This window comes from Muntiacus reevesi, chromosome 4, assembly GCF_963930625.1.
Source record: "Muntiacus reevesi chromosome 4, mMunRee1.1, whole genome shotgun sequence".
Classification (NCBI taxonomy): Eukaryota; Metazoa; Chordata; class Mammalia; order Artiodactyla; family Cervidae; genus Muntiacus; species Muntiacus reevesi.
In genome coordinates, this window is record NC_089252.1 from 123436968 (window position 1) to 123459936 (window position 22969).

At 35.5% G+C, this 22969-nt stretch overlaps 1 protein-coding gene across 7 annotated transcripts in view; it reads right to left on the reverse strand.

Moving 5' to 3' along the window:
- Positions 1 to 2981: 2981 nt before the first annotated feature.
- The window catches only part of NAP1L1 (nucleosome assembly protein 1 like 1), a 37250-nt gene continuing 17262 nt past the window's right edge, over positions 2982 to 22969 (reverse strand). For 2 of the 7 annotated variants that reach the window (XM_065934111.1, XM_065934112.1), the window contains exons 3-15: positions 20883 to 20968; positions 19192 to 19294; positions 12861 to 13002; positions 12526 to 12606; positions 11850 to 11978; positions 10617 to 10688; positions 9713 to 9852; positions 9136 to 9281; positions 9022 to 9041; positions 7621 to 7743; positions 6838 to 6867; positions 6276 to 6326; positions 2982 to 5318 (exon numbers count right to left, since the gene is read on the reverse strand). In XM_065934111.1, coding sequence (XP_065790183.1) covers positions 5283 to 5318; positions 6276 to 6326; positions 6838 to 6867; positions 7621 to 7743; positions 9022 to 9041; positions 9136 to 9281; positions 9713 to 9852; positions 10617 to 10688; positions 11850 to 11978; positions 12526 to 12606; positions 12861 to 13002; positions 19192 to 19294; positions 20883 to 20968 — 1159 coding nt within the window. In that variant the 3' untranslated portion in view covers positions 2982 to 5282. Of the gene's footprint in view, positions 5319 to 6275; positions 6327 to 6511; positions 6604 to 6837; positions 6868 to 7620; positions 7744 to 9021; positions 9042 to 9135; positions 9282 to 9712; positions 9853 to 10616; positions 10689 to 11849; positions 11979 to 12525; positions 12607 to 12860; positions 13003 to 19191; positions 19295 to 20882; positions 20969 to 22969 lie in introns of those variants that run through there. The other 5 variants (XM_065934116.1, XM_065934117.1, XM_065934114.1 and 2 more) reach the window with 4 other exon arrangements.

Genomic DNA, 22969 nt, shown 5'->3' on the forward strand with positions numbered 1-22969 from the left:
CCTTGGTGGCTCAGTGGTAAAGAATTTGCTTGCAATGCACATGATGCAGGAGACATACGTGGGTTCCAATTCCTGATCCAGGAAGATACCCTGGCAGTGGAAACGACAACCCAACCTTGCCTGGAGAACCCCTTGGACAGAGAAGTCTGGCGGGCCACAGTCCATGGGGTCACACATGACTTAGCAATGTGTTTTGAGATTGAAGTGCAGAAAATCTTTTTGAGCTATAAAGTATGCAAGTGTGCAAATGATGGGACAGACAGAAAGCACACAGGGACCAGCTGTAAAAGGATACCACTGATCGAATCTGAGATGATGTAAGCATCAAAATGAATTCTATGTTGTAAAACTTTCTGATTTTGATTAATTGTACTGTGAATTTCATCCTACTGAAAATACAGTGCTTAGAGGATAAAGGTGCACAATGTCTACAACATTGCCAAATAGTTTAGGAAAAAGATACATACATAAATTTAGAACCATGTAGAAAGTCAATAAATGGTGATTTTGTGTCAAAGAATATGCAGGAATTCTTTTAAAGATTCTAACTTTAGAGTTAAAAGTTGCAATATTGGTAAGGGCTCCCCCACAAAAAGCAACCTGGAAATTTAAGCAGATGCACTGCAGAGAGCCTTGAACCTATCTTCCCCTTTGCCACACTACCCTCACTTTAGCCCTAGCCTCTAACCAGCCCCAAGGCTCTTCAGCTGGCCCGTCACAGCATGTCTTAAAGCCGTCCTCGGCGGCGTCGCCGCCTGGAGCCTCCCATGGCTCGGTCCCGTAAGCCTCCCGCTCCTGTGCTGCCTGGCAGGCGCTGAGGACAGCCCTCCTTCAGGACCTTCACGGGCCCTGCTCACCTTCAGCTGCTCTACCCTCCATCCCTCGCTACACAGATATGTGCTCCCAGCTAAAAGCACAAGATTTGAGTGTTTTAGCAGACACGACCACTCCATCAAAGTTTCTAAACCACAATTACCTGAAGTTCATTAATAACAAAAACTTGAGTATTAACACCACTAATTCTTGATATGAGATCTGTCCGCTTCTGGCACTGGCGTTTTTCAGCACTTACAGGCAGTTACTTGTTTCTAAACTTAAAACCACCTGAGGAGCCAGGGTGGCAGAAGCAACAGATGCGGCAGCGGGCCTTCCGCGAGCTCACCTCCTGAGGCCCGGACCGCAGCCCACGGCTGGCTGTGACCTGTGAGCAGCAGGCAGTTGACAGGGCACAAGAGGCAGAGGCGGCGGCGACCCGGCCGACCGCAGGGAGAGCAGCGCTCGAGGCTAGCGCACCTGCTCAGGCCAGGTAGGGGGGAGGCTAGAGGTGCTGAGTTTCAAAATAATAAAGCTCTACAAAAGCTATAAACTATCATTTTTCAATATGAAAATTAAGCAATATGATTACCAACTTATTTCCTGCTGGCAATTTATTGTTGCTAAGTTGTTAAGCTTCATTTCTTATTTATTCCACACTTGAGAAAATTAGTCAATACTTCAATTTTTTAAAAAGCTGAAAAACAAAGTACAGTATAATGTCAAATTGAACAAAAGATACAGCTTATATTGTATTTTTGAAAATATAATTAACTGAATACATCAATTTTCCTAATAAACCTTTATCCTTAAAAGTAATTCCACATCCCAACAAAGATGTTCCCATTTCTCTGAAGTCAGTAAGCAATCCTTAATTAGTCCAAGAACTTGGCTTTTCCTCCAAGTTAAATTTTTAGCATCTGGATTTTTAAACTAGTATACAAAATCACCACTATATATATATCTATGTTAATTTCACCATTTTCATTTACATTTACTTTTCAGCTATTAGAGACTTAGTGCTTTAAGTAGCAAACTACCTAAATTATAAACATGTATTTTCAAAACAAAAATCCAGTTCACAAGTATATATACAGTGCAGAAGATTAAAAACTACATTAGCATGTGATTTCTTTTTCCTAAGGTTCCTATGAAGAATGTATGCTTGTTCTATACTATCCATTAATTCTGTACATTTAAAACATTTGACTTGACTTAGTCAAAAATATAAAGGCTAAAATTTTTATAAGACTAACTCATTAAAAATAGGACTCAAATTCTAAACCAAGCCCTAAAACCAAGCATTCAAAGAATATCTGAATAGTAAGTAGTTTTAGTATTTCTGCAAGGTATGATGAGGTTTCACAAACAATTCAAAAGTTTTATTATTCAGTGATGGGAATGGCCTACAACTCAGATAACCCACAAAGTCATACGGTTTTTACAAGCAGCAGTAATATAAAGTTAATTCAGTTATCTTAAAGACCTCATCATCTACCAATCAATATCATTAACCTGTTCACAGAATGAAAATATCTCTTCAAGTCTAATGTGTCCTTTTAAGGTTTATGTGTTGCTATTAAATGTGTTAAAAAGAAATGAGGTAGAATCCCATTTTTTAAAGTACTGCTATGTAAGCCAATTAAGACATTTTTATGTCACATAAATACTAATACCGCTTCAGTGAACTAGGTAGCTTTCAGAGAGCCATGTTAAACTAAAAACTAATCCATTTATGGAACTGTTGTTCTCTGCTTATTTCCATATTTGAGTAACCATAAAGATAGAAAAAAATCTTAAGTGTATTATTTTGGAGGTATTCGTATGGGATTTTACCATTTCTAGAAAGAAATGAGAGAACTTTTTGGTAGTCACAGCCTGGACTAAAGAAAAGTAGAAATTGAAAATGTAAAGACAGAATCCGAAGGGCCTCAAGAACATCTGTAGTAACTGAAAGCATAATCTGCAGAACATGAAATTCCTTCCTCTCCAGTCTTCCAAACAAACTCCACTTAGCAGGGCTTGGGAGGCTGCTCTTAAAATTACATATTTTACAGGCCATCATGGCCTAAGCACAGAATAGCCTAAAATATATTCACTCTTCTTCTTAAAAAAAAAGTATATATACTCATTCTTTTTCAAAAACGACCCAAAATATCACCAGTACATTTTATAAAATTAAATGCAAATTTTATTAAGGATTTCAAATTACATGTCAAATTTCTAAAATGGAATAGAACCATCTTGAAACTGGAAAGATGGCATTGATGAACACTGATATCCCTTGAAACTCCAACTTTATTTAAAAAAAAAATTCTTCTGCAGACCATATTCCTCCCCCCCGATATAACAAGAAATAGTTATCTATCTCTTCACTTTGGCAACTGCTATTTCCTAAAGGAAGAGTTTTGCTGCTACTTTTAAGTTCATTAAAAATGGGATTCTATCTTCAGATTAAAATTTTTTAGTTCAGAAGAAGCTGTGTTCAAATGAGCTATGGGTACAAAAAAAAATCACCACAGAATGTCTAATTAAAACAAGCAAAATCATTTTGAAAATGAAGAGGAAAAACAGAAGGTGTTTTCATGGCATTTTTTATGAACTACTGCAACTGGTTAAGGATTTCCAGTAGGTACTTAAAATCTCAGGAGGAATGGATAGTACTATACAAATAACAAAATGTGTTTATATTCTAAGATCTTAATACTAAACTTTTAAAACAGAAGCTCTATCACCTCTAAAAATGAGCCCAATGTAATTTTATTAAAACCAGGAATTCTAGGCTTTCCTATAATTATAACCCAATTAGTCCACTCTGTCAAACCTTTAATATTCATCCCCAAAAGTAACAGTATTTAGCCTGAGGTATTTTAAATGTGGCTCTACAGTCCCTAATTTAATGGCATTTCCCGCCTCTAACAATGGTCTTATCTCCACTTTAGTTCCATGACATCTATAGTATTTACTACAATATAGTCAAAACTAAAATAGCTGGAAAAAATCCTAGGACCCCTTCAAACAGCTGCTCATTACCTACTTCTGTTAAAATAGAAGCCACACAAAGATCTACAAATGTTGCCCGACTGGATTCAGAATAAAGGTACTTATACTTGGTTTACCAGTTTAACTATTCATATCAAGCCTTGGTATAATTAAGATGTTGACTATCACATACTTATGGTACAACAGGTCCAAAGTTTTGAGTTTTTAATGCAACTACGAAACATTTCATAAAATTTTTAACTTAATATGCCTTAACACATCTGTGAGGTAGTTGAGTCAACAGTACTACCCATTTTAATACACAGTCAAACAAAAGGCAAGGGTAAATAATGACACACTTTAAGCAGTAAGAACTGGAAATGACTGTAAGGCTCGGGGCCCTCAGTCTAGTTACGACCAAAGGAAATGAAAGTTAACCTTTTACTCTTCTATGAGAACCATTAAATCATTTAAGAATTTATCTTTTTTTAAAATACTTTCTTATTAGTAGATATAGTAGTACCTCTTCCAAATTTGGCACCCTTTTCTTCAGTAATATGGTAAACTGGGTACATAATTAAAGCTAGGCCTCTGCTTCTACCTGAATTAGTACAAAATTAAGTCATTATCTTTTGAGAACTAAAATTATATGACATTTTTATTTTAGGCTGCAAAAACAAAAATGAGCAAACAAACAAACAACAAAAAACTTGAAATAGGCTTGTCAAATGATGTAAATTCATCCTTTCCAGGAAAGCAGAAGGTAGATCCTACCACAAAGAAAAGATGCTTAGTTAATGGAGGTTAAATTTTAGAAGTACAATTAAAAATAATGAGGCATAACTTCTGAAAATACTAGATTTTATTCACCTCCCTATGATAATCAATAACCAAACTATTAGTTAATAAGCTTTTCTTATAGTAACTAATGTCACCTGACATACAAAAACCTGTTAATCTAAATTATCAGGTGTAGTCTTACTGGAAATTCTTAACCATATACTTGACTTGACAAGTTTTGCTTTTTAAATGATGAATTGTCTTAATGTAAGTCATTATATTTCTGTAACAAAGTAATGAAAGGCACAGCTCTTGCAAGCAAACTTAAACCCATTCAACCAGCTGAAAAAATACTTTGGTTCTTCAGGAAAAAAACTTAGCAAGACAAAAAACTCTGGTTCATTTCACAGTTCTGTTCATTTTCATAGCTTTAATCTAACAGTTACACGATAAAAATACTCCAAGAAGAACCAAACTATATAGCAACGGACAAACATGCGTGAGATTCTGTGCATTCGATGCAGCTGGCAGAAAAACTAGTTAAAATGCTAAGTAGAACAAATTTGGTCTTTAAAATATCAGTTCCTTTCCTTTAAAAAAAACTTGAGTCTACCAAGAAAATACAAAAACATAAGGCTGTAAGTAAATAAGAGTTGTGTTTAGGCTATTACAGTGCAGGTTATCCTCAAGGCCACATACATCCTGCTTCACTGCTGCTTGCACTCTGCTGGGTTTTGATCCTTCTGTTAAAGGAAAACAACAGTCAATCTATCTTTTTCTATCTGCGTCAGGTAATTTTTCAATAATAATTATTTTCATTATCACATTTTCTCATTGTTCTGTCAAAATTTTTGCCAAATTAAAAAAAGTGATATAGTAATGATAGCAAATTATTCATTCAAATATTAGTCACGAAAATGCTGAAACAAAGTCCTGATTTTACAGTGTAGAATGAACTCCATAAAGTGAAACACATTAAAGTATAATCTTAAAACAGTCAAACAAATTCTAAGTCATATCACCAATTGTTTTTGCCTTTCAAAAATACTAATTTCATTCATATTTAGCTGTTAAGACCAATTCAGACGTGTCAGAATATTTGATTTTTTAACTACCCTCTCTTACCTGATGACTAGGTTAAAGCATCTTCTGGGTATTTTATAGCATAAGCCAATGAATAAATGCATTAAAGAGAAACTGGAAGTTTCTAGTGAATCCTGTTAACAAACCAAGCATTGTGTAGGAGATAAAGTCCTTTACTAACCCTGAGATGACAACCTCCTACTAGGACTCGGATGTGGACAAAAGAGGTGACCGGGAGAACCTAACACTATTGCGCCCCTGTTTCTGTGCACTCCTGCATTCAGATTATTTAAAAACTGTTAATAAGCTTTCCTCTGGAGAGAAAACATCCTAAACACCAGCTAAGTAATTCTGAATGCTTAAAAATGCCCCAAGATAAGGCACCATTAAAATAGAATCCTAGGGCTATTCAGGCTGAAACTATGAAAAACGTTAAGGTCAGAACCAAAACTAAAGTTTCTTCGGAAAGGTATTGAAATTACACGTACTGTTGATATGCCAGTGAGGAGAGATTTATTAAAGACTTTAATGAGCAAAAAGAAAATTTATATTCAGAAACATCAACTCATATTTAACCTGCCTTAAACTGAACAGAAAACAGCACTAATTTTGCTCACCTTTGGGTCATAGTCTGGATCATTTTCCTCATCTCCTTCTTCTTCCCCTTCCTATATTAAAGTTCAAAATGCATCCATGAAGTAGGTACACAGTAGGAAGAAATGGCTCATAATGTAGGGAGAATTTAGTACAAGTTACTCTATAAGTCAACAGACTTTTCATGATTACAGAGTTTGGTGACAATGCAATTTAATTTGAAAGCTTCTAATATGAAAAATTTCCCAACACAACTTGAGACATCCAGACAGGTTTTATTGAAAAGATTTACTGCAGCCAACGTTGAAAAAGTTTACTGCAGCTTTTGACTTCTTCAAAGAGCTGATAACCCTGCAGCAGAACAGAATTATTTGAAATAAAAAAAGTGTTCTGAGTTTTGCAGTTTATTTATTGAAACCTCATACATACATTGCTTGGATGTAGAATTCTAAAACCACGTTTTTCCAAAAAACGTTTTTATCCCATATCATGGAATAATGAATATACCAATGGAATACATAAGTCACTCAATTTGCTTCTCAATGTGTTAAACTGAGAACTATTTGCTCATTTGGTAAACATTACCTCATCCGCTTCTTCACCTTCTTCATCATACTAAAAAAGGGAAAAAAAGATGACGTTTGAATGAAGCCAACAAACATCTGAGAGTAGCACTTACTTAATATCCACCACTGTATCCACTAATGACTAAAAAAAGGAAAAAATACTTCCTTTGGCAACTGATTAAAACAAGGACAATAGCTACATGAATCACCCAGCTCAGTGCTACGATCTAAACTTGACAACTTAAAAATAAAGAACACAGGATAATCATGGGTAAACTATGATCAGGTTAACTATGACTGTAAATATTACTTCAGTATGTAAAAAAAAAGGACCTAAAGCCTATTTGAATGATTGCCACTTAACAAGAAAGATGTCCAAAATATTGGAGAACAGCCTATTTTTCCCTTAAATTGTTCCTTTGTATTTCTATGAATAAAAATTCTATGCTTTCTAATAAAGATTTTTATATCAGAATTCAAAAATGTCCAAGGTTATGATTTGTTTGGTCAAAAACATGTAATGGAATTACAAGACTAACCCAACATACTGAAGTTTTACTATTGCAAAGTAGCCTTCCTAACAGTAGGAAAATAAAAGCTACAATTAACCAAGCACTAAGATTCTAACAGAACCGTTTGAAACAATTCAAAAAGGTTCCCGAAAAGGATGTAAGTAACCAGCCTAATTCTAAATTATTCTGTCTTGCTTTTTAACAGCTCCATCTATTCATTAAACCTCTCACCAGTTCTGACTCCCACACCCGCACCAAAGGGTTTCACTGCAGGATTCAGATTCACTCACGTCATCATCGTCATCTTCAATAGCTTCTCCAGTGAAGTACAACACTGATCTTGGGATTATACGCTCACGTAAAAAGTGACCAATTTCAAAGTCTGCAGCGAGGATAGCTTCAGAATCATCATCCTGTTAAAGAAAAACAGACGCACAAAAAATGTAATAACTTACTAAATATGAAATATGTGGGACTGCTCGGTTTAAATCATTCATAGAAACTCTCAACTTCACTTAAAACTAGCTCATGTGTGCATGATCAAATAGTCATCTACATGTGCCTCAGGTTTACAAGTTTTTAATAAAAAGAAAATGTTAGGAGGTCAGTGTACCTACTGATCATTGCTTAGTTTCCTCTAGTTTAAAAGTTACAATAGCAACTTTGCCATATGACCTCAATTTTCTTTTAAAGATATTATTGAAAACACCGAATGGAATAATAGTAAGGAACTTAGGCTCTTATAAATAAAATTATGTATATGGCGCATAATATAGACCAGAGAGGATCACTTCATACGTTCTGAAAGAGACTTATCCAAGCAGCTGGGTAGTGCCAAATGTCACCAAGTCCTCCTTGATAAAGACTAAGGCAATCCCAGATTACTACTTAATGGCAAAGTACAGCATAGAAATGCTGCTGACATTATTCAAATTTAAAATTATTCCATAATACTAAAGTTCCAATTCTGTGATACTAAACAATGAGTAAATATTCTGTGAAATCCTGAATGTTTATTTTTGACCATTAACACAATCCACTCTAGTAACAACAACAAAACACCAAAGGGTTGGGGAGAAGACTTTCAAGGAAAAATTCTAATTGCAGACAGAGATGTTCTATCCATAACTACTCAAGACTGTTTTTTGTTACCATCAATACTTGGTAATAGACTTAGGCCAAATTCAAAACATGTCTAGCCTACACTGCATGTATAGATTTCTTTAAGGCTATTCCTCATTCCAGGCTGTATGCCAAGCACATTTCAGCTATATGATCACATATATAAAACCAAATTTCTACTGGAATAATAACCACAGAAAGAAATCTAAGCAGAATGTGGTTAGTGTTTTGAAAACAGTATAAATGACTTAAAACACTCCATTTTCAATAAGGAAGAAAACTTAATAGTTTGAAAACTTGAATCCCTCATGTCAGTATTTGCAAGTCTCAAAGGAAAAGAAAATCTTTAGCCTCCCACCATTTCTCAGTGGAAGCAGCAAAAGCATTTTCAATGGAGTAATTTTTCAGATGTGTAAAGGTCCTCTTCTCTGCATTGCAAGCCTCAGTACAAAATACTAGCAGCCACTTTCCCACTCCTCACATTTGAGAACCAGTCTTTTAATTTTTTATATACAGTCCTTTAATTTTATACATAGTGAACAATTCAACAAATAAACAATTCAGCTTACCAGATCTCCACTCTCAGGAACTGCAAAATTGAGAAAAGAAATTCAAATGAGTAAAAAGTTACACAGAGCTTATAATAAAACAACCATAAATACTCAAAGTAAAACACTATTTACCTTCAGGAGGGGCAAAAAAATTAAAGAAAGAGTCATTAGAGACCGTCTTGGTCACAGTGCGAACTGTCCCACGGCCCTTGTGTTTCTGCTTCTTCTTAATCGTTTTCAAAGTGACATTCTTCCCTTTTTTCCAATCTATCTGGCACCTTCCAAAACAAAGGGAAAAGAATGTCTATCACAATTAACACATTTACTTTCAACTGCTGGAAAGCTGACTTTTTTTTAAGTAAATGTTTTATTTTCCAATTTTAGAGGGGAAATTTGTGCTTCTTTCTGTAGCAGTATAGAGAGAAATTTTTATTTCTAAACAAATTTTTTCAGCAAATATGTTTATAATTACCACAAACTCACAATATAATACATTTAAAAGTGTACTCCTTTGGAAAAATATTATGGTCCATGGAGAATCCTGCAAAAATTGGTAAGCCCTTCTCAGAAAACATTTTATTGAAATATTTGGAGATAAACTATGTATGTATGTGTGTACCAAGCAGACACACTAGAAAATAATATCACAAATCATAAGTAAAACAAAAATAGATGTAGCATTCTATTAAAGTAGTAAAATGAAACTCACCCTGTACAACCCATAATTTCTGGTCCATCAAAAGAAAAGGGATCAGAATCATCTGGTTCTGACCTCATCCTATATGTCTTTGTCAACACTTCATTTGTGAAATATTCATTGGGTTCAAAGTGAAATTCTAAGACAAAACTCTTTAAAAAAAAAAATTAAATTAAATTTTTACATGATAAAATTTCAATGCTTTAGTAAATAAAGTTTAATCTATGATTTTTATAAACATAAGTCCTATTCTGGGAAAAAGTCATGTAAATCCCAAATTACCCTAAAAGCAAAATTTGGCACCAAATAAACTGAGCAAAACTTAGTTCAGCTTACACCATTTAGTAACATGTTTATGAAATAGGTTAGGTACTGCTGAACAATCTCTCCCTTCTTCCCTCCATCTCCCCATCTCCCCAGAGAGGATTTTCAATCCTAGACTGACAGAGAAAAGGACCAACTTTAGCACATGTAATATAAGAACCTACAGCCCACAGAACTTTTGCCCATTCTTTCCATAATCTGATGGTTTTAGGGAAAAGCAGTTGGCTGATCTTCCATAATGAAGAAGAACCCTCTAATACCTTCTGTTCTATTTACTTTCCAACATGTTTTTCAATACAGAATAAGCATTTTCTTATTCATGTTTCTTTGCTGTTATTTTTAAAACATTTTAATTCAGTAAAAAAAATGGGACGATTTTTACAATCAGAGGGAGGAAAAGGAATAAACACAGCATTACAATTATCACCACGAGAACTTTAATTCTAACAACTGAAAGTACCAAATATCAGTTTCAATTTCTTCTCACTCCCTTGCCTAATTGTTGAACGTCACCTTTCTTTATAAAGTTCCACTGATCAACTTTGTAAACATCTAATGCTACAAAACTGGAAATATTTCAAGATTTTTTTACCATAGGTTGACCAGCATCTGAGAACTTCACTTTAATATCTTTCAAGTGCTTCAGAATAGGTTCATCATGTTCCTTTAAAAAAAAAAAAAAAAAGATCAAAACGAGTATCTAAATGGCATTTTAAGACTAGTGTTCTTCTATTGGACAATATGCATTTAACCGACTGAGACATTTTATTGATGTTTTATGTATAATTATGAACCTTAAGATTTACTCTCCAGGTTATGCCTTATACTGAAGCTAGTTCAAAAATGTTTCCTGATCATAATTGCTACCATTTCCAGTTGCTTCTTGTTCCTTTACTACTTTGGTAAAAAACAGAAATGCAATAAGCTGTCATTGTTTTGAGATAGTTTCTTTTTCTTGACATTAACTTCCAACAATCACAACATAAGGTAACAAGTAATAATGCAGATGAAAGTGGCCCAAGAAATGATTCAGATTAGGAGACGCAAAGTTTCCCAAAGGTGACATCTATATTGGTTTCCCAGAGAAAAGGACAATTATTAAAATAGGTAAGTAAAGAATCTGCCTGTCAATGCAGGAGACACAGGAAGACTAAGGTTCAAGCCCTGGATCGGGAAGAATTTCCTAGAGCTGGGAAAGGTAACCCGCTCCAGTATTCTTGCCTGGAAAATTCCATAGACAGAGGAACCTGGTGGGCTACAGTCTATGGGGTCCCAAAGACTCAAATATAACTGGCATGCACACACACACACGTATGTTTACAGTGTTCTTTGACAATGCAAATATTCCTTGGAATAGTTTCAGACTGTCTGACCAGAGAGATCTTTTTCAATCAAAACAACCCACCATAACCTCTATACTCTGCCATCTAAAACCAAAAGGCACAAGGCTATGTGAGAATTACAGTGAAATGAGCAATTATCTAAGAAACCATTTCATTATTTAATTTTTGGAAATGAATTGTACTCTATTTGATTACATTAATCAAAGCTGCAATCCCCCTTCTACCAATGACAGCTCTTTCAAAAGAAAGCCATCATGGGAATTCCCCTGCAGTTCAATGGTTAGGTTTCTGTGCTTCCAACGTCAAGGGCCCAGGTTTGATCCCTCATCGGGGAACTAAGATTCCCCTAAGCCTTGGAGCGCTCTTTTCCCCTCAAAGGCAATCATTCTATAAAAGTCAACAATACAGAGACCAGTCATCACAGTTATTTACATTTCACAAGTTTACTCATTGAGGTAAACTGGTGTTATGAATAAAATTACCTGAACCATATCACTGAGCAAGTCAACATTCTTAAAAACGGTCAACCAAAACTCAGGAATTCCCTTGGGATCTTCTTTTTCTTCATCCTTTTTCTCATCTTCAATCTTGGCCTTTTCTTTTAGCTCCTCCTTAATAAAAGACAGCATTAATGAATGCTAGATATCTAGATTAGACATCTTGATAAAATGTTTTACATTCAGGACCCAACAAACCTTCAACTAACTAATTCTAACATTCAGCCAAAGAAATTCTAGTCTAATTGTGTAAACACTGCTGTTACCCACAGCAAACCTTTACTTCTATAAATACTTACCATACCATATCCCTCCCAAAAGAAAGCTTCTAGGACCATGAGCTGTAGAGAAAAAAATTTCAGCTTCATGGAAAAAAAAAAGACTTAAGCACAGTGAAGAGAAAAAGCAAAAGAAACATAAACCTTGTTTACTGCCTCACTCATTGGTGTTCTTAATTAAAATGGAAACAATACTTTTGTATGTCATCAGGAAGTTCAAAGTAAAAGTTTATATAAATCTATAATTACTATAAAAATACAAGGAAAAAGTAAATTTGGGTATAGACAGTGCCAGGCTAACTGGCTCATCTGCACTCATATCCATCTCACAAAAAAAAAAAAAAATTCCCAAAGTATAAAAACATACTAAAGATAATACCAACCGAAATTTCATCTTCCTCATCTGGTTTCCATTCACATTCTTCTTCTGTAGGTTCATAAATGGCATTAATGATCTCAAATCGCTGAAATGATAAAAAAAAAAAAAAAAAAAAAAAACTTGCATTAAAAACTCTGGCATCCAAGCTAAAAACTGATTCTCATTAACACCCAAAGATTTAATGACTTCATACCACAAGCTGAACTGTTCTTACTGATAGTTTTCCCAAGTATCTTTAATAACCATTTTGCTGAGAGGTCTAACAAGTTTGTTTATATTTCCAAAGCTTTATTATTATCTTCTTCAATTTTAGATAAATAAAGTATTAGAAAGCATTACCTTATCAAACAGAGGCTGATAAAGAACAGCATACTTTCTTTCAAGATCATGAACTTCCTCGTAGAATTTGGCTTCTATCTGTGCACATTTAACTTGAAGGTTTTTAAGAGCATTCACTCGTCTTTTAACTACCCTAGGCAAGCTGAAAGGTTAGAAAACACCTGTTATACAGCATCACAGTAAAACACAAGTCACTTTTGTCATATTGAAACTGAAGCATAAAAGTTAGTGAATGACGCTCATAGTTAGCAACATGCAGGCTCATTCATATCCGATTCTTTGCGACCCCATGGACTGCAGCCTGCCAGGCTCCGTGCCCATGGGACGGACTCTCCTGGCAAAAACACTGGAATGGGTTGTCATTTCCTTCTCTGGGGATCTTCCCAGCTCAGGGATTGAACCCAGGTCTCCTGAATGGGCAGGCAGATTCTTTACCACTAAGCCACCTGGGAAGTCTTTAGTGAGTGACAGGTTTCCTATTTGAAGCAAAAGGTACATTCAAATATAGACCTCATGACCAGTAAGCATTTCAGAAGAGCAAATTTAATGAGGTAGAGTAAACCGATAAGAAAATGTAAATTGTATCACAAATCCTAAATCTTTCATTGTAATCAAACCTTAGCACTGAGCGTGTCAGTGCTGTTATTTCAGGTATAAAACACAGTCTATCTCATACAGTTAAAAAGTCATCAACTGACTATCCTGATAATCTGAACTGTTTTTTAAAATATGTACAACTGGCCTAATCACTGGCAGTCCAGTGATTAGGACTCTGAACTTCCACTGCAGGGGACACAGGTTTGATCCCTGGTCGGGATCTATGATCCCACAAGGCATGCCAAAATAAGTGAATAAACACAAATAAAATATGTACAGTTGACCCCTGAACACAGGTTTGAATCACTTATATGCAGACATTTTTCAACAGTAAATACTACACAGTGTATGGCTGGTTGAATCCGTGGAGATGGAGGAATCAGATACAAAGGGCAACTCTTTACATCCTATTATACACTATGTATAAAGTTATACACTGATTATAGCTCCTTATTCAAGGGTCAACTGCGTATCTCACCTGTTTCCATTATTATTGGGGGAAAGGAGGGGACCATATCTCTTTCTGGAAAAAGAATGATATCCTACAGCATGATTTTTTTTCTAGTCTCAGTATTTAATTTGGAATTTGAAACTACATTAAATAAGTACACGGTGTTTTATGAAGAGGGGAGGGGGATTTTTAAAATAACAGCTTTCCTGAAGTATAACTCATATGATCCACTCACTACCGGACATATAGATTTTTTTTTTTAAAGAATATACACACCTAGGTTTATGAGCCCCTCAAAAAAATTACTAAACTTATGAATGCCTCTAACACCCAAAAAACATTCACTCAGGCAGTTTGTACAACACATCCAAAATCCAGGTTAGAATTTCCTGCCGTAACGAATGGACCTAGAGATTGACATACTGGGTAAAGTAAGTCAGACAGAAGGAGAAATATTGTGTGACATCCCTTATAGTAGAATCTAAAAAGAAATGATACAAATGAACTTATTTACAGAACAGACTCACAGAGAATGAACTTATGGTTGTCAGGGAGGAAGGAAAGTATGAGGGGAAAGGACAGTTAGCAAGTCTGGGATTGACACGTACACATAGCTAGATTTAAAACGGACTGCCAACAAGGATCTACTGAGTATCACAGGGAACTCTGTTCAGTGTTACGTGGAGCCTGGATGAGAGGAGAATTTGGGAGAGAATGGATACATGTATATGTATGGCTGAGTCCCTTGGCTGTCAACTTGAAACTATCACAGCACAATATTGTTGTAATCAAATTAATTCTCTTATCTAGCCACTTAAGGTAGGTAAAAACAAATAAAAAACAAAAACCTGAAGTATCAAGCTTTATTTCTTACAATTGAAAGTGAAATGTTCTGTCAAGGTAGTCTAAGAACTTGGTCACCTAGCTTTACCCTCAACTCCACATGTCAAGAAAAAAAAAAAAAAACAATCAACCCTAGAAACTTTATGGAGCCAAGAAGGTGCCATAGTTCTATATCCCTCTGACAAACACACACACACACATGCACCATGAGCAAATTCTGAGTAAGACCGAAGGCTGCCTTTAACTGACAGACAGGGTGAGTGGGCTGCAACTTTGAAGGCAGGGATGGGTGGTGGTGATAACCAGAGTAGGTAGCGGTGAGGACAAGTTGGAAGAAAGCTTTTGTGCAGCAAAGCTTTTAAGTTCTACATCTGCCTTCAACGCTCATTGCCTGTCCCCTTCACTCTTCACAGAGCCCAGTTCTTAGGATAACATAAAGAGCCAACAAAAGCTGGACTAGCTCAGAGTCCGTAAGCACTCACTATGCCCCCCACTCCAATCCAGATGATTACAACCAAAGTAGACTGCTTCCTCCCAAGAAAACTGTCTGGAATTGTCAGCCCAGAGTCTGAGATGACTAGAGCTCTCCTGAGGCTCATCCTGTCCCCTCTCTCTCTAAACCCCATGAGACTGTCAAAACCAAAGTTTAACCGCCATCCCTCCCTCGATACTCACAGGCCTAACTGATATCGCCCAGTGAGCCAGAGAAATGAGGTCAGAATTAACTAGGCAGTTCCAGAGTACTACGAAAGAATGAAATATTTAGCATCTGAAGCATTATTAGACAGACTAAGGATTTAAACAAGAATGTAAATATATTTAAAGTGATGAAGGAGGGTAGATACTATGAAACAAGACCAAGAACTCTAAAACAAGGTGTGAATACTAAATATTAGAAATCCAGTAATTAAAACAACGAACAAATAGGATAAACAAGAGGTTCAACTGAAGAAAAAAAAAAATCCATAAGATTTAAAAGCTCTCAGACAGGCAGTGGTAAAGACAGAAAAGCTATAAGATATGGAGACATGGATGATAAATGTTAACAGCCACCGAAAAAGAGAAGGGAGGTGGATTATTTGAAGAAATGAGTATAACAAATTTCTCAGACTTAAAGAAATATGAAAATCCTTACTTGAAGCACTAGACACATTACTGAGACATGTAACTATCAAAGCCAAAACTAAATTCTAAAGGTGTTAATGAAAAAAATCAAATAACCTATAAAGGAAAAGGAATCAAAGTGACATCAGGCTTCAAGGAAAACACAAGAATATACAATATAGAAGAAAAAAAAAATGAAGTGAATCTTTAAGATATTTAAGACTTTGAACCTAAAATTTTCAGATATGAAGACCAAGTAAAATTTTAGATATGAAGGTAAAATAAAAATTGCCTATGAGGCTTTAAGAAATATGCCACAGACACTCATATTCATTAAAAATAATTTTGAGGAAGCAAAAAAAGAAATCAAGGAGATGTCACATAAGGTATGGGTGAATTAAAAATTGGTAAAATTTACTATTGCCTAGAAGAAAAAAAGACGCCTACAGGAAGTACATTATTTGTGAATTTAAGAGATCAATAAGGGTAAATAAAGCTACTAGATTACAAGCCATTTTACTATAAGACAGACAAATTAAGTGAATGAAGATTTTTTACACATCCATCCCAGAAACTGATAAAGCAATTAATCAATAAGCAGAAATAAAGAGAATCTGAGCAGTACAACTAATATGCCTAAGCTACTGACTTTGGCATATAGATCTTCACACTTAACATACCCATAACATTTATAAAGCTTTATAGCTGTTAAAGGTTTTTTAAATTAAATGAACTAAACATGCAACCAAGAAACTGGAAAGAGGAATAGAGCAAACCCAAATGAGGAAATAATGTTAAAGGCAAGAGGGAAAAAAGCATCGATGTATGAAAATGGAAAATCAAAGACTGTTCTTAAAAATATTGAGACAACTGGCAAAACTAATGAAGATACAAAATACAGAATATGAAAGAGACAATTAGATTTTTTAAAAATATGAACTATATACTAATAAATTTGATACCTAGATAAAATGCATATTTTTAGAATATAAAACTCCACAATTGACAAAAAGGAAATTGAAGACATGTTTACCAGCACACATAAGCTCTCTTCACTAGTGAATAAGGTAACTCCCTATAAGTAACTACCTACCCTAATTAACTACCCAACTCATATTTCCAAAACTATATATTTAATATATAATTAGTAAATTCAAAGAAAAAGTCAAAAGATTATAACAATTTATAAAGGACAAAAAGACCGTTAAAAAAATCACCAATAGACACCAAATTAGTGAAGAGATTATATATTCAATTCTGGTAAAGATTAGAATGCTCATTTTTGATGCTAATGCTTAACACAATATTGAAAGTCCTGAAAAAAAAAAAAAAGAAAGTCTTGGCCAATGTTATTAAGAAAGAAAAATTACCATGGGGTGTGATATAATGTGGAAGATGAGAAATAAAACTGCCATTGTTTGCAGATGAGACTTTGGGGTTATGGGAAAAATAAAAGAACAAATTACTATACAACAAGAATAGCAAGGTTTCTGGACACAAAATCAACTTTAATACTAATCAACAGCACTCCTTTACCATGTTGGAAAGGAAATGGCCACCCACTCCAGAATTCTTGCTTGGGAAACCCCATGGACAGACCAGCCTGAGGGGCTACAGTACATGGGGTCATGAAAGAGCTGGACCTGACTCAACAACCAAGTACAGTACATACACATATACAACGAACAACAAAATCAAGAGTAAAAAAAGAAAGTCAAACAGAAAATACAGTAAAAAATAAAATAATAGTCACAATAGCAATACAAATATAGAGAAATTAACTAAGAATACTTTGTAATAAAATACAGAATATGATCTGAATAAATATGAGGACAAAGACGAGACAATTTAATACCAAAAAGATAGTGGAATTTCTATCAAAATTTTAGTAGCCTTATTTTGGAGGTTCTGTTTTTTAAGAAAATCCTAATAAACTCACCCTCAACCATACATGGGTTAAGGGGCTACCGATGGTAAGATCAATCCTAAGAGTGTGTTCCATGATGGGTGGGAAATGGTAGGAGAAAGCAACTCACTATCAGATATGAAGACATACTCTGAAGCCACAGACATTAAGTGGGACGATGACAAAAGGACAGGCAAAGAAACAAGAAGAGACAAAGGTGTTACGAGAATCGGATACCTAATAAAGGAGGTAACAGAAACACATGGGGAAAGGAGGAACCGTGGAGGGAAGCCTTATAAAAACTTACTAACAAACAGAAAGCTGATCTGCAGAAGGATTCAGGGTCTAAAGGTAAAAGATAAAACTAATCAATAGGAAACATAGAAGGAGCAAGGAAAGACATCCTCAAAAGAACAAGACATAGGTAAAAAATTTAATGAACATAAAAATTAAGGATTTAATGGTGGACACCATGGACAAAATTAACAGAAATGACACAAAAAATTAGTTTCAAAGTCTAAAACTGAAAAACGATTAAAATCTAGAACACATAAGAACTCTACAAAACAAGAAAAAAAGACAGTAAACCTCCAAAAGTGAATGGGCCAAAGGGTACAAATGAGCAACCTAAAAGGCTCACTCCCAATTATATGCAAAGAAACTCAATTCATTAAAAATCAGAAAATACAAATAAAACAAGAGGAACCTCCATCTCTTAGGCTGGTAAAGACAAAAACTATAAGGCTGAATGATGCCAACTGTTGGCAAGGACATAAGGATAAATCAACCTTCATATATCCTGGAAGTACTGAAGGCTTGATATCCCATAACTATCAATCCCACTGGGAAGTACATACTCTGAAGAAACTCTCACACAACACCTTTAGAGGACATGCACAAGGATGACCATCACCATGGAATTTGTGTTGATGAAGCTTGGAGACAATCCAGATGGCCATCAAAGAAAAAGCATACAGTGAAGCATGGTGGACATACATCACAGAGAATCAGGGAACAGAGAAACTACTGACTAGAGACATATAGACAGCAATGTGGGTAAAAAAAATCAAAGTTGTGTAAAAAAAATATCAGAAGCAGAGTAAGATATTTGGGTTATTACTAATAACTTTTATCACCAATGAAAAAAATAAGAAGTCTGTATTTCTTCTAATTCTCTGCATTTCTAACAAATCTCTTAAGCAAATCTCAGGGATGATTTAAGATTCATATACTTCCTATGGAGACAAACCAAAATAAACTTTAAAAGATCAACTCTAAATTGGTACTTAGCAAAATTTTAAACTCCCAATAATCCTATAATGAACATTAGTTTTCCACTGTGACATACATTAAGTCCCAGATGACCTTAAAAATATTCACCTGCAATGCTGATTATAGAAAGACAGACTATGAAAAAGAAGAACGTGTACCTTTCAATGTATCCTGTTGGTGTTTCTACCAGACCATCAAGTCTTTCTTGAAGGGCTGCAAGAATCTGAGGATTTTGCATCATCTGAACAGTCAGCTGACGCGCTTTAAAAAAAACAAAAGGGCAGCGAAAGGATTTTATGAAAATGTATTACGCTATATTAATAGGGCAATCCAATTACGAAGCTTTCCTGACTAGCCCATAAATCACTGGTATGAGTAGAGACGAATAGCAAGCTAAGGAAAATTCACTCTGGAAAACCTAGTGTACAGAAAAAGTTCAGGTTCCTAAAGATGTCTAAGGCACACCACTTCTCAAGGCCACTGCCACAACTATTATGAACACTATCCTTTCTCTTCGTCCTGTGTCTTACCCACCTTGTGTTTTGCAAAGTTCAAAGATCCATCCAGATGCCTATCTGTGATCCTTGATCACCCTCTGAAGTCAGACAACACATAAGAAAACTACAAAAACAGCGACACTCTCAAGCCTGGGAGAAAGATGGCCAAATGAATGACCTGAATGATTCTCTGAGCCTGTGCAATGTGTTTATGTACATCTGAACAAAGTTAACAGTTGAGATAGTCAAAGGCTGTAACTAAAGCCAAACAAAAGTTGGTTATTAATGGCCTCGAAAAATTATACTCCATCTAAAAATAACCCAGATTTATGCAAAACAAACTATTTTGCTATCTTATCTGCTCTGTCAATACAGACTTTACCAAAAAATTGCATTAATTTTCCCAGTTTATGTCTTTAAAGATCAATTTACTTCTAATAGTAATTTGATTATTGGATGATGTATAGCTGTGATAACCAACATGCTTTTACAAGTACCAATGCTGGCCATGAAGATACAGTCCTGTATCATTAGTTCGGTAGTCTTTTCATAATAAACCTCATTCTGGCCTAAAAATGGAAGTCAAGTCATCTGGTACCTTGATATTCTTGGCCCCTCTATACCCTAAAGTAGTATACTTCCCCACTAACCATTATTACCCCTTTTAAAAATAATTTGCTAAAGAAAATGCTGAGTGATTTCTGTCTACAGTTAATAAATGTTCTTTTATTGGTTGGTTAGAACAGATTAAAAAAAGGCAGACATACATACCACATATTCTCTACATGTTAAACATTTTCAAGTCTAAGCTAACGTTGTTTAGAAGCACCACTACCGACAACTCCTACCACTACCTGCTGCTGCGTCACTTCAGTCGTGTCCGACTCTTGGCGACCCCATGGACTGCAGCCCACCAGGCTACTCCGTTCAGGGGATTTTCTAGGCGAGAGTACTGGAGTGGCTTGCCATTGCCTTCTCTGCTACCACTACCTACGACACTTCTAAGTTCAGACAGAACTCATAGGCAGCTGTTTGACAAGACATAATGTCAAACCAGCAGCAGAGGGCACACGCAGGGACCGCTGCCAGGTCACTAGATCCACACCTTCCTCTCTTACTCCGCGCCTCCATCTCCCTCTTCCTTTCCATCTCTCCCTCCTCCTTTCCATCTCTCCCTCCCTCCCTCTCTCCCTCCCAAACACACATTCACACGCAAAACTGCTGCTGTGGGTATGGCTAGTCAGGAAAGTGGACGGGTATTCAAAAAGAGAATTTTTTTACTGTGTTTATTACTGTGCTCTAGAAGAGGTGAGCCAGCAATCACTGGCTCCTGAAGTAATTTAAAATAATACCTTTGATTTTTGTTTCTTCACCAGTCTCTTCTTCTTCTACTTCTTCAACATCATCCAAATCTTGATCAAGTTCAGACTGTTCTTTGCTACAATATTATAGTATCACACCAAGGTTCAAATGTACCAATTACCCAAAAAAAAAAAATTATAGAAAACTTCAATTCATTTTCTAGGTTAATATGCCTCTTTCAAAAACATGAAACAGGAAATCTAAAAGGTAATTCAGTTTTCAAACTTCATATGTAAATAAGTACAAATGGGAAGTACTTAAAATTTCAAATAAAAGGTTTTCAAATATAAACTTTATACTTTAAGCTAAAAATGTGGTTTGATGGGTTGTGATTCAGAGATATAACATCAGAAAGTATGTGCTTCCAACTCAATATCTACTGATTTCAATCTTCCTAGTAACAGCACTCTTGATTTTATATGAGATGGTAATACATCAATCTAACAATTCTATGTATTCCAGCCTACCTTGCAGCTAGATGTGACTATATAACCAAATTCTGTCAGTGAGGTAAAAATGAGAAGCAATGTAGAATTTTACTATCTTCCTTAATAGGATGGTAAAGAGCTGGAGGCTTTTTTGGTATGGCTCCCTCCCTACAACAGGGACATGACGGCTAGCTCCAGCAGCCATGTGGACCACGAGGCATCCTGGAGAATGGAAGTCTCCAGCGAAGAATAAAGGAGTCTGGAAAAAGAGAAGGATCCCAAATCTCTCCTAGCTGTACAACAACCACATAAGCCTGTATCTGTCGTTTGGACTTTCCTTTTTTTTTACTTCACAGTGGAGATGGAGAAGAACAGTAAAAGTTAAGGGGAAGACCTGACTCTACTTCATGCTCAGAGTAAAGCTAGGAGAAAGTAACAATATCCTTCCAATTTCATCTTAAAAATCTAGTTTTTGAACATGACATTACAATCAGTATTAAAATAAGGATATTTAAGTCAATATAAAGATCATCGTACAATTCCTTAGGTAATTCTACATTTTAGTATTTGGTTTAGAAAATTAGTTGCTTTCATGTCTTAAAAAAGCATTTGAAAAATTAATTTTCATCTAGGAACAAATACGACCTAATTTTCATACAGTGAAAACTACAGAAAAGGTCAACTGTATTCTACACAAATTTGTTTCTGTCAACTAAGGGTGAAAAAAGCAGCCTTCCCATCAGAAGCAACACAGATTATTTTGGGAGTATCTTTTATTATAAAATTAAGCATATTTAGAGCTAAGGTCACTAACTGAAGATAATATGGAACAGCTCTTCCCCCAGGTGTCACCTCATTCAATCACTTATTGAACATCTAAACTTTAAAGCTTTAAAACAAGAGTCCACAAGCTTGTCACATGGCCAAATCCAGCCCATTTCTATCCTTTAAATAAAATTTTACTGGAACGCAGCCACATTAATTTATTTACTGTCTATGGTTTCTTTCACACAGCAGAACTTTCCTGGTGGTACTGTAACAGCAGAGCTGAAGAGCTGCAACACAGACCACACGGCCCAAAATGCCTAAAGCATCTATGGTCAGATCCTTTACAGAGTCTGCTGACTCCTGCTTCGAAGGACAAGGATCCCCTCTCTTCCTCCTACCCTGCTAAGAGCTCACAGGCACCCAACAGTAAATGATGGAGGGGGAGGGGGTAGGGCAGAATCAAGCTATCACAACCAATTTATTTCTTTTTTCATTAAAACAAAATGAAGGTAGATGGCAGATTGCACATATTCATCTGATCTTAATCCTTCTAAAATCTCCACTAAGATTATGATAAAGAAGTTTTTAAACAAATACTGAAGGACAGGAAATAAGAGCCAACAAATTCACTGAGAACTGAAATATAAGTCTGTAGTGGTAGAGCTGAGAACCAGCCTAAAGTGTCTTTAAAAAGATACAACTAGAACTAGGGCTTGGTGGTGAAGGTGGATAAAATAGGGAGGATAAGCAAAAGCTGACAAACAGTTAAATCTTAGGATGATCTCTCTCTCTCTAGCATAAGGGGACTGAGAGATCAGACGAGCTCAGGAGAGGACCAGAGAGAGAAGCACACTAGAATGCTGGATACAGACTTTCCTCCC